At 36.5% G+C, this 16,842-nt stretch overlaps 1 protein-coding gene across 1 annotated transcript; it reads left to right on the forward strand.

Moving 5' to 3' along the window:
* Positions 1-896: 896 nt before the first annotated feature.
* VCAM1 (vascular cell adhesion molecule 1) lies at positions 897-15,792 on the forward strand. Its single transcript, XM_074151781.1, is given in 11 exon segments — positions 897-1,003; positions 1,232-1,284; positions 2,844-2,934; positions 2,936-2,976; positions 9,348-9,626; positions 10,353-10,673; positions 11,304-11,576; positions 12,188-12,454; positions 12,902-13,168; positions 14,627-14,893; positions 15,632-15,792. Coding segments are annotated over 11 exon segments (2,127 nt in total).
* The last annotated feature ends 1,050 nt before the right edge of the window (positions 15,793-16,842 follow it).

Raw genomic sequence — 16,842 nt, forward strand, 5'->3', positions numbered from 1 at the left:
CCTAATTAGATCCTGCCAGGATTTCCAGTTATTCACAATGGTTTGCTTTATAGCTATGTGCCAGAAAAATGCAGTTCCCAGTCAAGTCCAGTAGAGAACTGTACCTGTCAGTAAAAGCGCTGGACTTGATTGTCTGAGTTTTAGCCTTCTAAAAAAGTATCAGAAGGGTAAAGTGAATCTTAAATGCTGTAATGTACAATACAAATCCTGACAAAAATAGACAAATACCATAGTATGAAATGCATTCATTAAAACATTAAATTTTATAAAGAAGAGTAAGAAAATAAAAGATCAAGGTAAGTTTACAGATAATTCACCAGAATGAAACTAACTTTACAAAGAATGTTATGCAAAATTGTCAGCTCACCATTTATTCATCTTTATAATAATTTGCAGCTTTAGTTTAAATTAATGGTCTTTTTCAATGGTACTCTTCAATCCTTTTGATAATTCAGAAAGCAGTGTTGTCACTGTATTAAAATAGTAAAATGATCTAGTAGGCACTAGTAAATAGTGCAGATTAGTAATTGCTTTCCCTCTGGAAATGGATTTTTAAACGCACTGCTTACTTTTCAACCTTATGATAAGTTTCTGTTCTTTCTTGTACTATAGACTCCACCTGAAAATTTGTCCTCCTGTATGTTAAATGTGAAAACCTTCTAGCCATGTTTTAAAATAAATTTTATTTATTAATTTTCCAATTAATAAATTGCATACAAAAATAAAAATAAGCATTCAATTAATAAATCCTATTTGCAGGATAAAGGGAAAGAATGTTTTCTTAAATTGTCCGAGATCCTAAACTGTTAATAGAATGTATTTGCTATGTACAAATACATTTTCTGAAGCCATAAGCTACAGCAGGATCCATATACTGAGCTAGAGGTAGAATGAACATGTCTTCATGCCACAAAATTCAATACGGTCATGCCACAAGACACCTGAAAGTGCAAGAAAAGCAAAGTCAGCAATTGGATTTTGTCACTGTGGCAGATGAATCGGTGTAATAAAATGTAATAATAAATCATTTAAAGGCTGATAGTTTTATATCATACACTTTAGATAAAGAATACAGAATTACTGGAGAGGATTTCTTTTCAGTGTGAGATAATTGTATTTGTTCAAATAATGTGGGAAATTGAGTGTAAGATAATTTCCTCAAAATCTTAATGAATTCACCCTTGGACATGTCCCTGGAAATTCCTGTGCCTTGATCCTGATGGTCTTGCAGATACCAAGTCACCATACTTATTGATATCCTGAATACAGAAAGACATTGTAGAGGTAAAACTAATCTCAAGCTAATGAGCCTCTCAGAACTTAACTGGCTTTGTTCCTCAGTACACAAAATGATTCATTATGGTGTATGCAACATTTACATGTTTTCTTTATCTTTTAGAAACTGTGGGCTGCACAGAAATGTTTAGTTTCCCATTAGGGTATCCCAGTTTCCAAATGAAAGCCCTAGCAGTAGCTGCGTGGTCGTGTGACCCAGTCAGTAGTGATTTCATTCAGCAGGGCGAGAACCTTGGCCAGAAAACGGTAAGGTAGAGCATTTCTCTGGGGCTGAGCTGTTGGAGGAGAGATGCTAATACCCGTTCCTTGTGCTGTCGAGCTAGTTATAGACAGAAATGAAGTCAATAGAGGCAAAATTTGTCTGACTAAAAGACTCCTTATGAATTGGTATTCACATATAATTCTGGGAAAATTCGTGAGGGGTCCTTGGTTAAGAAGCATGGGAATGTTGAAAGTCAGACATTTCTCAAGCTAATTCAGCACAGACCTTTATCCTGCCTGACAGCAATTTCAAACACGTGTCACATTTCTCAAGTTGCCTCTCTTATCACTGGAGAGTAACATGGTCTATGATAGAGGGTGACACAACTATGACAGTAATTCTTGCTCAGTTGCCTATATCAGACAACAAGGACTGGGGCTTTGATGCCTAGCCAAGTAATTGTCTTGAAAGGAGAAATAAATCCCAGCAACTCGCACATCTTTCTTACCCTTGCTTGTCTAGAAAAACTCAGCTGCCTGTGGTTTTTATCACTTAGCTACTCCTACATTAGCATATTCCTTCCATGCAAGTGTTAAAAAAAGCAAATAGTTAAGATGGTATTCAAATCTGTGGGGAAAAAAAAAAGAAAGAGAAATAGTCTAAGTAACAAAACAGCGTGTTGTTCATTTGGGGTAGAGCACATTCAAGAGATAAAGGTGCCAGATCCTTAACAGACTTGCAGCTGGCTTGAAGTGTCACTCAGTTTTTTAGTTTATGTACACACACAAAACCATATATATTTTGCTACTGCAAAATTCTTTCTTGTTTCTGTTTGGGGGTTCATTTTCCTTAGAACCTTCAGTCTACTTCCACAGAGAGAAAGGTGACAATATCTAGATAAAAGAAAGATTTCCTTATGTGTCTTTTTTTAAAAAAAGATATAAAAAATTGAGCAACCCCGGTAATCCTCACCCATACGAAAGATTTAAAAATTATGATTCTTGAACCAAGCAATGTTAAGTCATTTAATTCCTTCCTGATATCCATGTAATATTTCTACCTGTTAGTGAGCCAGTCCACTGTGAGACTACAAAGATAACATTTATATAACACAGTGCAGCAAAAATAACATCTATACAGCTGAACACAGATCTTCAGAATATGAATCATTGTAAGAGAATAAAGAATATAGTCTGTGATAGACAAGTTGAAGGATAATCAATTAGTAGCAGCACAATTATCAGTAGCCTGTTTAGGAGAATCCAAGTTCTACATTTGTTCCAGCTAGAATGGTCTGCTACAGACCTTGCTCTCATTGTTCCCCTTTGTCTTTCTGGGTCCATAGGGACATACATGTACCTCATGACTGAAGAGCAGGAAGGAGGTGGGAAATAGGGAAGTGACTGATCTCAATTTCCCCGTAGTCAAGGGTCTACAAGGGCCTTGGAGACCAGCTGCTGGAGTAATAACAAAGCTCAGTCAGAAAGTTCTCCACCCTTTTCTTGATTAACTTCATCTGATCATGTGAAATGCTGGCCTTAATGAGGTACACAACAATATTTAGTGGTATTGGAATTTCATGTAGAGTGCTGGGGGAATGAAGTGGCTTGTTCATATTCCTTGTTAAACGTTTTCAGTTGACTTTATCTTGCCAGGTCCTAGCCAGCATCTGTGCTTCAACCCAAATCCCACTTTATTCCTTTACTCTAACCATTTTGAATGAGTTTTATCTGAAAAGTTATAGTTCCAGTGAGAACAAAAGACTTTGGTGTGTCTCAGTATATTTGGCTCAAAGTAAAAGTAGATCTGAGTTCTCACTTCAAAATTCCCAAAGAGATTTTGAATACTCCAAGGCTCATATTTGAATTTGGCTCTTGATATACACTGGAGAATATTTCAAAAGGGAAGCTTTTTATTACATATGTCGCTATGAAGACAATAGAAGCTCAGCTACCCAAACTAACAAAGTTTGACTTACAGTACAGTACTTAGCACTCTAAGCATGTGGATTTAAAGGCTATTCAACAGTTGCACTTTTAGACCCAACATAACTAAAACCTTACTTTCTTTTTTAAGTTTTGGAATTTCCACAGCTTGTTTCTTGCCAGCAACAAGAGACTGATATAAAAAGTAGGGACTTTTTGCTCTAGTGGCTTCTGTTTATTTTTTAGGTGAACTTCTTGTTCCTTCTGTGAAGTGAAATAGACAATGCCTTTGAATAGAATAAAATAAGAAATTTGCTATTTCATAGTCTATGCAAGTTATCATACTTCTGTATTATCTTATCTGGCAAGTTTTGTGGATTCTGGATGCCTTCAGGCTAACCAAACAGGAAGTGTCATAGCTGGGGAGCTGGTGCCTGAGAAAAATAATGAAGGAAGTAGATGCATTTATTTTTATATACAGCATTTCAGAAATTCCAGAAAAGGGAAAGAAGCAGATGATAAAACTTTCTGGAGTTTTTTCTTTTTTCCCTTTTTTTCAATAGATGACAAGCTAGATGTGGAGTACAATTGTAAGGTGTGATGTGGGTTACAGGGTAATGCGTTGGTGTTCTTTTTGTAGCTAGGAACAAAGTTACAATTCCTGAAACAGACACAACCCTTTAAATAGATCTACATGTAGTTCTCATCCTTCCCATCCAGAAATGAAAATTATAGGGAGTCAATGATGCTCTCCTCCCCCTCTTGGGGACTATACAGAGGTTGTATTATTGTCGGGTGATAAGAAAGCAGGTGGAGAGAGTTAGGGAAAGCAAAGGGTCTGGGAACCAAAAAGCCAGTAGGCACTGAGGAAGGAAAGACAGTGTATAACTCCAATAGCAGGCTATTGAGTTTGCTGAGAACTGAAAATTTTGAGGCTGGCAGATCATTATCTACTATATGAGCCATATAGTCAGTAGGATTCATACATATCCTCCAGGTTCATGTATTTTCAGTTACTTGGTCAAGTATGACCATATTAAAGGTGTTACCTTGGATGTGGTGCCTGAAGGGCATTCCTTCTTTGTTGGTGCAGATATGTTTTCCCTCCAAGAATAGTTCTCATTTGAGTTATAGCACATTCCTCTTGGTTTTATTCTTTAGGCTTGATCATACTGTGGAGGTACCAGGTAATCTTTGCATAGGATGAAAGCTCTTCATCCCAGCTGCTTTCATAAAACATCAGAAACTCTGTAAGAGGCTTTCTTATACTCAGATGTCGAGTGCACATCCCAAGGAGATCTTTCATGAGATGAGTGAGGGCTGCAGTATGAATGGGGGACCTAAGTATGAACTTGCTCTAATACCTCTATGATCGGAGGCTGAAGAATTTTTGAGTCAGACTTAGCTACATCTTCTCACCTGAATGCCATGCCTTCCACAGAAGGATTCTGCCCTCTCAAGCTCATGGGACAAAGATGCTTAGTAATAAGCATGTTGTATATGTTTCTGTGTTTGGGGCCCTGTATAGCAGTTATTATCCCAGCACTGGGTATTTTTAGCAGAAATCCCAAATGGTGACTCTAGATGCAGATATTGGGATGAAATTCCACAAAGCATTTTATTGCTGACACAGGAAACAGAATGGCGAATTAGATGAGTTTCCTTCTACCTTTTTGTTTTTTTAAATCTCTGCCAAAGGAGAAGGATTACCCTGTCCTCCTTAAGTCCTTGGCCATAAATCACAAAACCAATGGCGAAGGTTTTAAGAGACCAAATTCTGCATGAGATTTAGCCTTTCAGCTTTCCTCTAATAGCCTCCATGAGACAGTGCAGTACATTAAAAATGCAGGAAGAGGGTTAGAAATGTTGGATAACTAACATGTGGCATAATAGGCATTTTGTTCAAATACCTCCTTAGGGTATCAAGAACCTGTGATCTCTTTTGTCTAGAGAAAATTAATTGAAGTTCATCATATAGGTATTTAGCAGAGTTGTAGAAGTATGAGTTAAAGGAAATGCGTTGCAAGGTTCTGAAGCGGGTTTCTTTTCTTACCCTCCAGAAAAGTCTGAAGTAAGTTTCAGTTTCCTGAAGGACATTTGTATTTTCTGATGCCGGGCCAAAAATGATGTGTTCAGTATTTCCAAACTCCCTTCTGAAACACACAATGGTTTTATCTTTGTCATCAAAGCCTGAGAAAAGTCTCTTTTGATTACTAGATGTATTGGAAAACACATATTTACATCCCAGTGCTTAATTCTTTTAATCTGTTTTTCCTTTAGTAATGTTTTTGTAATATTTGTTACATTCCAGTCTTCATTATTCTCTGCATGTGTCAGAATTTCTTCCAGTTGATCCTATAATACTCAATTCCACTGTGAATCTCGATGCGTCCTCTATTTTTATCCCCAGCATCCTCCTCTGTGCCATTTAATTAAAAAGCTAGATTATCTGAACTCTTGAGGTCAACTGCGAAAACTTGTCAGCTGATCTCTATTTGTTTTCAGACAGAACAGCCAATTCTGAAAATAAGCAAACTTGATACCCACTTTACTATTTGCAGGATAGCAGGACCAAGAGTAAAGTACACATTCTTTTCAAAATACATAGAAGGCTCACATTTGAAGTCGGGTAAAAAGCAAGTTTTAAGAAATTTTAAAATTTCTTGGCAGATCTGTACTTCCTTTAATAATATTTGTTGGCTAACCCTGCTCTTATACTGTCTGAGTTAAATTTGTCTGATCACTCACCATAGTAGTCTCTCTGGTAAAGATCCAACTCCAGCAAAGTTAATGGCAGCTGTCCAGTTTAATTTACTGAGCGCAGGATCAGAGTTATTTCCTATTTCATGTTATCTGATTAAGGACTTGATTACAATTTCTCCAGCATGCGGATATGGCCTCCTATGTTTATATCTTTTTGTGTCTAGGAACTGATTTCCCAGAAAGGGAAATTTTCCCTTTTCTCCTTCAGCTTAGTGTATGATTATTTAAGCAGTCAAAGCAGAAGAGTTTCATTTCTTACTTCTCTCTGCCTATGATTAAAAAGTATTTATTTGCAACTTAACTAAGAGAGTACACTTTTCTTCAACAAAACCCTTTCCTGTGAAGTAAAATCATTTTCTGTAGATGTTGTTACCTACTCTGGATAAATTTGGTGTTTCTGGATTTGGTTAACAGTACTTCCAGAATAGTACTTTTAAGTCCTGAGGCTTATAAGATTTTTTTTTTCTTCCTTCTCCTCCTCTAATAAAAACAGCGACGATGAAAATAAAAATAATATGTTATGGGAGAATCCATTGTGGCAGTGTTAGTGAATTACAGCTTTAGTGACTCTTGGTGCTTCAGATTTCCCTGTTTTGTTGTCTTCTGGGTAATTCTTGGGTTGTCTGGTTTAGTTTTTCCATATTTCTGAATATTCTTGTTATTATTATTTTTAAGACATACTTTCTGCCTGAGATCTCAATTTTATCTTGCCACAGTCATTTTTTATTTATGAGTTTATGATACGTGTATTAAAAAAGTGGTTGGTGCTCCTTATTTTACCTAGTGTAAGATCTTTGACAGAGTCATAAGTGTATTTATTACAGTGTGCTTTGGTATTTCTGTAGCAGCTTGTACTGTCCAGCTATCTTTTGATGAGGTTGCAAATGTAGGGGTAGCTGCAGTCAGGGAAAAGCAGAAAAAAATAGTGCCTGAAGAAGACACACTGCCTGTAGGCAAGTGGGAGCCTTATATCCTCTGGTATTGCTCTCACCTGAACATGGTATTTTGGAGTTAGCATTAGGTCATTATCTGTCAAATCTGCTTAACTCAAAAAGTATTAGATTGATGTAGTGCCAGCTTTTCAACAATAACATTTCTTCAGCATTTACAGCATTGTTACTTCAGCTTTTATTTTTTGAAGTTATTACTCATTTACTAGATATTTGAATCTGTGCTGTTTATAAAATATACTATATGATAACAATATCTTATAGACTATATATTATATATAGAATATATAATGACCAAACTATTACATACCAAACAATTTGCCAGAGGCATTTTAAAAACATAGATGTTTCAGTTTTAATTCTTGCCGCTTTTATTTAGTGATTCATAATTGGCCAATATGAAGTACTCAAGTAGTAGAATAAATAAACAACTGAAATTTGGAAAACTTTATCCATTCTTTGAATTCACAGCATTTCCCAATTGAAAATTTAACACTGAAAATGTTATTTTACTTTTTTCATAACATTGTCGCTATATTAGCCAGTAATAGTTATCCTCAGAAATATTCCAAACTGGATTCATATACCCACTGGAAGCCAAACACTGAAAATAATCCCAGAGTTGTATTATCAACTGCTATACTTCGATTTTACATAAACGGGACATAAGAGATCTGAGAAGCGTATCAGTAATGTAATGCATACCAGTAACGTCTTGAACGAGGACCCTGTAGAGTAATTTTTAAAGTGGAATTGGGAAAATTAAGTCATTCAGTTCATCCAAACAGGATAAGCCTGATTCAAGCTGATCAAGTCAGATCCCCAGACTTCTGTTATCTGACTTCCTCATTTTTAGGGATCAAAAATACTTAGAAACTGAGTAACATCACCTCTTAAACTGGTAGCACAGTTTTCAAAGGAAATACTGATTTAAGTAAAGTTATATACAGAAATTAGCGTTGTTAGAAGTACTCTCAAGACAGCCCTACAAAAATATTTACAAACTTGAATAACTTTTCCATCTGAGATATAGTGCCATTCAGTTTCTTGGAATGACCCACATTCTTTCATTTTATCAGTTGTTTGCAGGATCAGGTCTTGACTTTATCTTTTTAAGTCTAGTAGACACTGTATTATAAGTGTTAATATTTAGTGTTTTCCTGGGCTTTAAATTCCGTATTACAGAAGGCAGCAGAGGGCGCTGAGCCCACCGGCACAGCCCGATATGGATCTGTTCCTCCCTACTCTGGATTTCCCCGTCCAGGGATTTCCAACTCCACCTCAAGAAGAGCCTTTATAAAGAGCACGCTGGACCTATTCTAATAAGCTGTTGCAGAGCAGCAGGATCTCACTGTGCTGCTTCACAGATAATAGAAAGCAAGGCTTTTGAATTTACTTTCTTTACCTAGTAACAGTAATTACAAATGCTAAAAAAGATGGGAAGAACAAGCCAACCTGTGCTAATAATTTTGTATATGTTAATGACTGGTAAGTTGGGGGGGTTGTTTGCTTTTTTTTTTTCTTTAATTTTGTTTAAGTGTAAACTGACCTACAATTGACTGTTTGATCTTTTATTTCTCTTTGTTCCAGTTGCTTTTACATTTCAGTGAATACAACTGTCAGTTAAGTAGTTCTGTCAAAATGTCAGGAAAGTTTTTTTTGACATTTACTTTGAGCTTTTCTGTGCTCTGCAATGACACAGTCATTTTCTTATTGAGTTTGCTAAAAGACAGTCTAGGAGACAACTGCAGTGTATCCCTGCATGTTTGATTTCTACTGTCATCCCTGACAGTATCAGTCAAGTTTGGTAATAAATGTCCTGTTGAAAGTGATTCTGCAGTTGTTCTTGCTATCTTACTGAGCACCCCTCCCCTCAAATGTTACAAAGTTTTAGAACCAGATCCACCTGACAAAAAAAATATATTGTGCCAATGCATTTATTTTCACTGACAGCATTGGGTTTATGCCATTTTATACATGAGAACTGTCTGTTGGAGTCATCTGAGTCTGTATTATCTTTGACAAAAATAGCAGTTTGTGGGGTATTTTGGAGATGTAAACCACTGTATGAGCTTTATTAGTTTAACCTCCAAACAACTGTAAAGTAAACTTGCAAAGTAATGACCTTGTGTCATAGTAGAATATGAGAAGAAATGGGAAAATAAATGTTGAGAATGCTACTGAGTGTATGTATGTTCTTCCTTACTGCAGTTAAAGCTTTTGAAATGGAGATTATACCTGCTAACAGAATTGTTGCACAGATTGGAGAAACACTCATACTCACATGCAATACTACGGGCTGTGCATCACCAAGCTTTTCCTGGAGAACCCAGATGGACAACCCCCTTGGGGGAACAGTGAACAACCACAGGACATACTCTACCTTGACTATGAATCCAGTTAGCATTGTGAATTCTCACGATTATCTGTGTACTGTCTTCTGTGGTAAACAAGAGAAAAAAGAGAAGAGTATCAAAGTTGAACTTTACTGTAAGTAAACATTTAATATGCTCTTTAAGTAGTACATGTTCGTAAAAAACAATTGTTTTTGGATATTGTGGTTGGAAGTGAACTGATAATGCTGGGATAATGTGTCTGCTATAGCTCAACATATATTTCCTTGTAAGATTCCTTTGTCTGTTTGGAACTCTTTCTCACCCCCTTTCTGCTTAGCTTTCTGCACTGAAGATAGTACTTACTGGTCTTATTTATTCTTAGTCTTGGTAATACTTGAAAGCCAAGACATAGACTCCCCAAAACATTGCAAAAACTGGAAAAAAAACCCCAACCAATGTGGTTGAGATGAATGCATTTGGGAAATCTGCAAGTGCAGAGCACCTGATCAAAGCCTTTGCAGTTTGCAAGGGAATGATTCAGATGTCTAAACTTACCAGCACAGAAAACAGGATAACACCAGTGTATGGATTGCTCTGGATGCCTGTATTTAGGCAGCTGTATCACTAACCAGGTGTCTTTCTGGAGCTTATTAGATCATTTGTGATCATACTTCAACAATTGTACAAATAGAATTATTTTTAGTGTTTGAACTGCTTATAAAAGACCTGTATGTCTTCCTATCAAGATATGTCTTGTAATAAAGTTGATATAAGGCCAGGTTCTGAAAGCCTCTAAACTCAAGATATTTGATGTCTGGATCTTATGTTGACCGTAGAGCTCATCTCTGCTAAACTAAAGGAATGGATTTTACTCTTTTAGCTTTCCCCAGTGACCCTATCATTGAGATCAGCCCATCATCCTTTGCTGATGGAAGACAAGTCACCGTCACCTGTAAAATTCCTGATGTGTATCCTTCTGCTTACCTGGAAGTACTCCTAAAGAAAGACAAAAGTATTCTTCATGAGGAAAATTTTTATGAAGATGACAGCACAAATGCAGAGACTAAAACTGTGAAATACTCATTTAATTCCACGGCTGAAGATATGGGGAAAGAGATTACCTGTGTGGCCAAGTTACCAATTGCTAATATGGACTTTGAACCCAAAGAAAGAGTAACTTCTCAGAAACTGAATGCAAACTGTAAGTATTTTTATTCTAGGGCTTTCACACCAAATACTGTTTAATGTTAAGTTTCATGGAATGGGTTTACAAAGCGTTTCCTGTAAATTATTTATAATCTGTACTTCTTATCTGTATTATTTATGTAGATAATCTATTGCATTCGGTTGAATTCTGCTGTATTCAATAACAGTCATTGAGTCATTAAATACCCGCTGTTGTTCATGACAGAAGTTAGGCAATGCTTTAGTAACTCCTCTCTCACTCTCTTACCTTGGGCACTGGTGCTCAGTCAGAAAGTAAAGACCAGAAGAAAAATGTCAGCATGCAGATAAACAATTGCTTTTAAAATTGCCATTGTATGCTTAGCAGTTCCAAGTTTATAATCCTAAACAATAGGGAGACAAATGTAAGAGTAAAAAAAATAAATTCATACACATTTTGTCTAGCTTAGCTTTCAAAGCTGCAAGCTAAATGTCTTATCAAGCCTGGAAAAAATGTTGCACTGTGTTACTGGAATGCACATTATTCATTTTTTTCTTAGTACTGTGTGAAATGTACCTCTAGAGAAGCTAGAAAAGCTAGTGTTAAAGATGTGCATGTCATTCTTCATTAACTTACTGACTTTATCTCTCTTTTGTTCTCTTCTAGTTGGTCCACAAAATACTATCATTACTGTATCTCCAGAAAACCAGCCAATGGAAGGAAACCCTCTTAGCCTCACCTGTGTGACTGAGAGTAATCCACCACCACAAATAGTTTGGAGAAAACATCTGGCTGATGAAAGCATTGAGCATCTGATAGAAAACAATGTCCTTTCTATTCCTCATGCCCATTTCAATGATTCAGGACTGTACATCTGTGAAGTAATTAATCTGGTTACTAATAAAACAGACAAAGCAACTGTGGACATTGTTATACAAGGTAAAAGTCTGCTTGAATTTAACTTGTGTTATCCAGTACCCAATTGGCAGCTGCCTGTTGGGTTGGAGGATGCAGAAACACTGAAAATGAGGAAATTATGGGTCCTTCGTTGTTATGTATTCAGGATTTACGTTTCAATTTACTGCTGCACTTCATGGGCTGCACTTCTCATTTCTATGCTTCATTTTCAGCTACTTCTCTCTGTACTTCTGTTGTACATACATACCTCTATATTTTTGCTGAAATGAAACACACAAAGTGATAAAAGAATCTGAGAAGGTGGTGGTGTAGGGGACACACTTATTTCATTGAAATGCTAATGTGTGTAACAACTTTGCAGGGACATCACAGTCATCTTCTATGAACTAGTAGGTTTAGTCTTTAATAGTAAATTTAGTAGTAATTTAATAGTAAAGGTATTTGATACATCGTAATTATTATTATTATTACTACTACTACTACTGTTTCAATAGAGCCAAAAGTCTCAGATGGAGCCTGGGATGAAAATCAAAATGAACAGATCCTTGGGCGAGAAATTCCAGCTTTCTTAAAACCCTCTCCATCTTCAGTACTTTTGCATTAGTGTAACAGCCTTTTCTTTTGTCATGCAGGTGCTCCAAACATTCCAGAACTCTCCATTGAGCCTTCTACAACAGTTCAAGAAGGACAAAATGTTTCCATACAATGTTCTGCTGAAAGTAACCCTCCTCCCAAGATTATTTTAAGGAGAAAAACTGACAGTGCAGACATGGGGCCATACAGTGAGGGGAGAATTCTCTTTCTTCCGTCTGTGACGTTCCTAAATGGAGGAGACTATGAATGTGTAGCACAAAATAGGTTTGGGGAAAGGAAAAGTGATATAACACTTATTGTGGAATGTAAGTATGTGCAATGTTTTCCCAATAATTTAAAAATAATTAGTTAATTCTCCACTTACTTCAGTGATAAATATAACCATCAAACTAAACAAAACCCTGTGAGTACAAAAAAGTCAGCATAGTACTCTGCTCTTTCCCAGAGAAAGAAGAAATGCTGATGAGCAAAACAAAGACATGAAATCTTTAATGTAATCACAGTCTTAAGTCAGGATCTGAAAGAGCGAGAAACTGGTCTACCTTCTTAACATTCTTGGTTAGAAGTATTTGGTTAGTATGTTTAGGCTATAGAGAGTTCATCTTGGAAGCTCTGATACTGTGTGCTTTACTTATTCTGGGAATGAAAAAGAAATAAACTTTGGGATGCTGACGACCTGGCATCCAGTAGGACATGTTGGATCCACCTCTAAATAATCCAACAATGATTAAGTACAAGATTCTTCCTTTCAGATGGACCGAAGAATACAATGATCTCTGTTATCCCTGCTACTGCTGTTAAAGAAGGAGAAACTGTGACAATGAAATGTACTAGTTCTGGTAATCCGGCTCCAGTGATCTCTTGGAAGAAAAAGAAGGCCACTGGGGAGTATGAGAAAATTTTTAAAGACGCAACTTTAACTATACAGAGCGTAAAAAGTCAAGATCTGGGGCTTTATGAATGTGAAGCTTATAACCAATTTGGCAAAGAAGAAAAAGCTGTGACGTTACTTGTTCAAGGTTAGTAGAACAAGACGGAGCAGAATTGTTTTATGTGTTTTAGGTCCAGATCTCATTCTGCGAAGGGCAGGGGAATTCAATCTTTGATGTCAATGGAGCTAAAAGGTGGCCCTAATGTCATTAAGTCATTTAGGAAGCTTTAAACAATGAACGGTGAAATCTGTCTTCATACCGATAGCTTATGCGAAGTTCTCATGTCAGTTGAGCTATCATCACTCCTTCCAATTGGCAAATGCATGCATGAGGCAAAGAAGCTATGCAGTGCCTATATTTCCTTCCAAATAGGTCTCAGTGGAGGATCCAGATACCTGCATAGAAAGATTCAGAGAAAGTACATGCTGAAACTTTTCTGTGCAGGGACTATATTACAGCCCCTTGGCTCTTCTTTAAGTTACAACTCTGCATCCTGTTCTCGCAAGCTCAATTTAAGCTATACCAAATGTTGATTCCTCAACCTACATGCAATGATAGCAAAGTTTTTTCAGTAGTAAGTGGACTTCTCTGCTTTAACCCTGCTGCTTCTCTCTTCGTCTTTTTTGTAGCTGCATCAAAAAATACACGTTCAGTTTTCCCTTCAAATGCAGTGATACAAGAAGAAAGTGTTACCATCTCTTACACATCCGCAGATGTTACATCTGTTCAGGGTACTCTGTAAAAGAAAATAGAGGTCACAATCCTTGAAACAGTAGGTCACAAATATGCCACATACCATAGACAAGGCTCAGCTAAAGGAGGCCGGAACATATGAATGCATATCATTAATGAACTAGGAGAGCAGTCTCAGCACATAGTACTTTATGTCACAGGTTAGTTAAATTGGCTACTGTAGAGAATTAATATTAGTATTTGTTTTACACAGACATCTTCAATTCCATTAAGAATGAACTGTCTTTAAAGAAACTGAGATGACTTGCACACGCTATTATCATAAGTGGTAGGATCTTAGTGCTAATGAAAACTTCTGTCCAAAACAGCAGATGCACAAAATAATTGCTGCTTCAAAATTTTTCATAGTTCCCCTTCCTTTGAAAACAGGATGTTAAATTGTGGAACCTAGTGAAAAAAATACTATTCTAGGACGACTCCTTCCTTTGCCTTTTCTATTTCTCTTCTTCTGAAAGAGGACATTAACCTCTGGGTCTGTTGATCTGTGTCCTTTCATGAACTCAAATGAATAAACAGTGGATTTAAAATAATAAATTAAGAAAAGACTTCATATAATGTAAAAGATATGCAACATTCTCCATCAACTGATAAAATGTTTTTTTCTGTCAGCTGCTGTTGACTGCCGTGTGTGATGGATAGTTAGTGACAGAGTAGTGTCTAGGACTGTGTGCTTGAGTATTATAGTGAATCCATTAACTGGATCAATACTTTGTGTGCACACGCTGCTGATACCTTATGAGTTTTTGCTTCTGTTTGTTGCTAAATCCTACCTTGCATTTCTTTTCTTTTCAGTTCCTCCCCAAAATATTACTGTGTTAGTATATCCATCAGAAAATGTTAAAGAAGGAGAAAATGTCACTATTACATGTAGCTCGTACAGTAACCCACCATCACAGATGGTCCTGAAAAAAGTCCATCAGGAGAAAGAAATTATTCTGCCATCAGTGAATGGAACCTTTATACTCTACAATGTCACCAAAAATGATACAGGCAAATATTTGCTTGATGTTTTCAATGAGGTTGGAAACAACATCAAAGTGATTGAGATAGCTGTTGTAGGTAGGTAGATCTATTGCCTTAAACTTATTTTGCTTGTACTTTCTAATGAATTTTTTGTACAGGTGAGCACAAGTAGTTTATGGCTGATCCTTGCACAACAATACAGCAGTTAACCTAAAAAAACAAACAAAAAAAACAAATTAAACCAAATAATAGAACAGCTGGTGAGAATAAGCTGTATTTAACCTCGTTTCAGTGTGAATATTATTGTCTCTCTTACCTGAGTTTGTGCAGTAGCTTTAAGGATAGGACCAGAAGAAGGTGGATCCTGGCTGCATTTCTGTCCACATGCATGAACAGTGACACTAATCCAGAGAAAGTTCTGTTTCACAAAAAAAAAAATCTGAAGATTGGGCTTTTTAAACATGGTCTTCTCCTGAAGCGTTGTTTCCAGGAGGTAGAGATGTCCCCAGATGTTTCCGGGGTAAAATACGTGATATTCTTGTATTCTTCACGAACCCCATCGTTCTTCAGAAATTAGTTGTAGATGATATCAAATGGGTTTGAACTTGCACAGCAAATTCAAGACCAAGATAGTGGCTAGAAGTTAAAAGTGTGTAATATGGGGGTACTAAAGAAAAAAGCATAAGAAAAACATATTTAAATGTGCTTTGTGCATGAAAACAGAAATAGTGTTCCAAATGAAGGTCATTAATAACACTGCTGTTACAGTAATATACATGTAGCTGTTTCAGTTGGTTTTACACAATTTTTTTCTCCCTTTGTTTCTATTTTCAGGAAGATTGGAAAAACCAGATCAAATGATACCACTGATTATTGCATTTTCCAGTGTAGCAGCCATAGCAGTACCTGTAGTTGCAATTTTGATCTACGTGTCAAGAAAAGCAAAAATAAATGGATCCTACAGTCTTGTAAAAGCACTCAGGCTGAAAGTGTGATCGTGTGAATATAAGTCTTAAGTTCATAATGAGCAATGTTATTTATTGTTGTGACTGGTTCTGCTCTTCTATAATACGTAGTGACAAACAAGTGACTTAAGAACACTGCCATGTGATAGCAAATTGATTTTTTTTTCATGTTTGAAAAGTATTTCAGTATTTAAATTAAAAGGCAAGCTAGCCTCCTGTCCTAGAAATTGGTAAATCACTTCTGTGTTCAAGCATGATGAACGAAATGTTTCTTGGAGAACTGGGTTTGTACATAGTGTATAATTTGTATTATAAATATGTTCAACTGAATATCAGTTTGTAAAATTGCAGTCTTACTGCAACTGTACAGAGAAATGTTGTTAATTCAAAGATATAAATCAGCATTACTTGAGCTGATCAGATGATAATATTTTATTTTGTATTACTCTACAGACTGAGTGTTTTTAATATAATTTGTCTGCTAGTGTCTGGTAATGTTTGGAAAATGTTATCTTCATTCATGTTGCCATAAACTCTACCTTCAATGAAGTTACACAATCACTGGGCTATGCGTTTCTAATTAATTTAAATTCATTTAAGAGCTCAAGGCTCATTTGTGAAACACTTTATTTTACATATTATTCAGAAAGTGTCTGGGATTATAGTCTAGTTAGTTTTAGGACAGCTGAGGCATTTTTGTAGGGTTTAATTATTCTCAAATCAATGTCAGAAACCTCTTATTTTGTGATGAGCCAAATCAGACCCTTCATTTAGAATATAAGCTGCCAATAAATATGCTTTACAGATTTCTACTGCAGAATAAAAGTACAACTAGGTTTCTTTGACTAGATGCCCCTAGTGATTCTTGTTTAAGAATATGTCAGAATACACATTCCTATGGAAGGAACCAGTGAAAACTATTATCCTTAGCAACAGCAGGATCACAGAATCGTGGAACGGTAGGGGTTGGAAGGGACCTTTGCAGATCGTCTAGTCCAACCCCCCTGCCAGAGCAGGTCGCACAGGATTGCGTCCAGGCGGGTTTTGAATGTCTCCAGAGATGGAGACTCCACAACTTCT

The sequence above is a fragment of the Numenius arquata genome, chromosome 8 (genome assembly GCF_964106895.1).
Source record: "Numenius arquata chromosome 8, bNumArq3.hap1.1, whole genome shotgun sequence".
NCBI lineage: Eukaryota > Metazoa > Chordata > Aves > Charadriiformes > Scolopacidae > Numenius > Numenius arquata.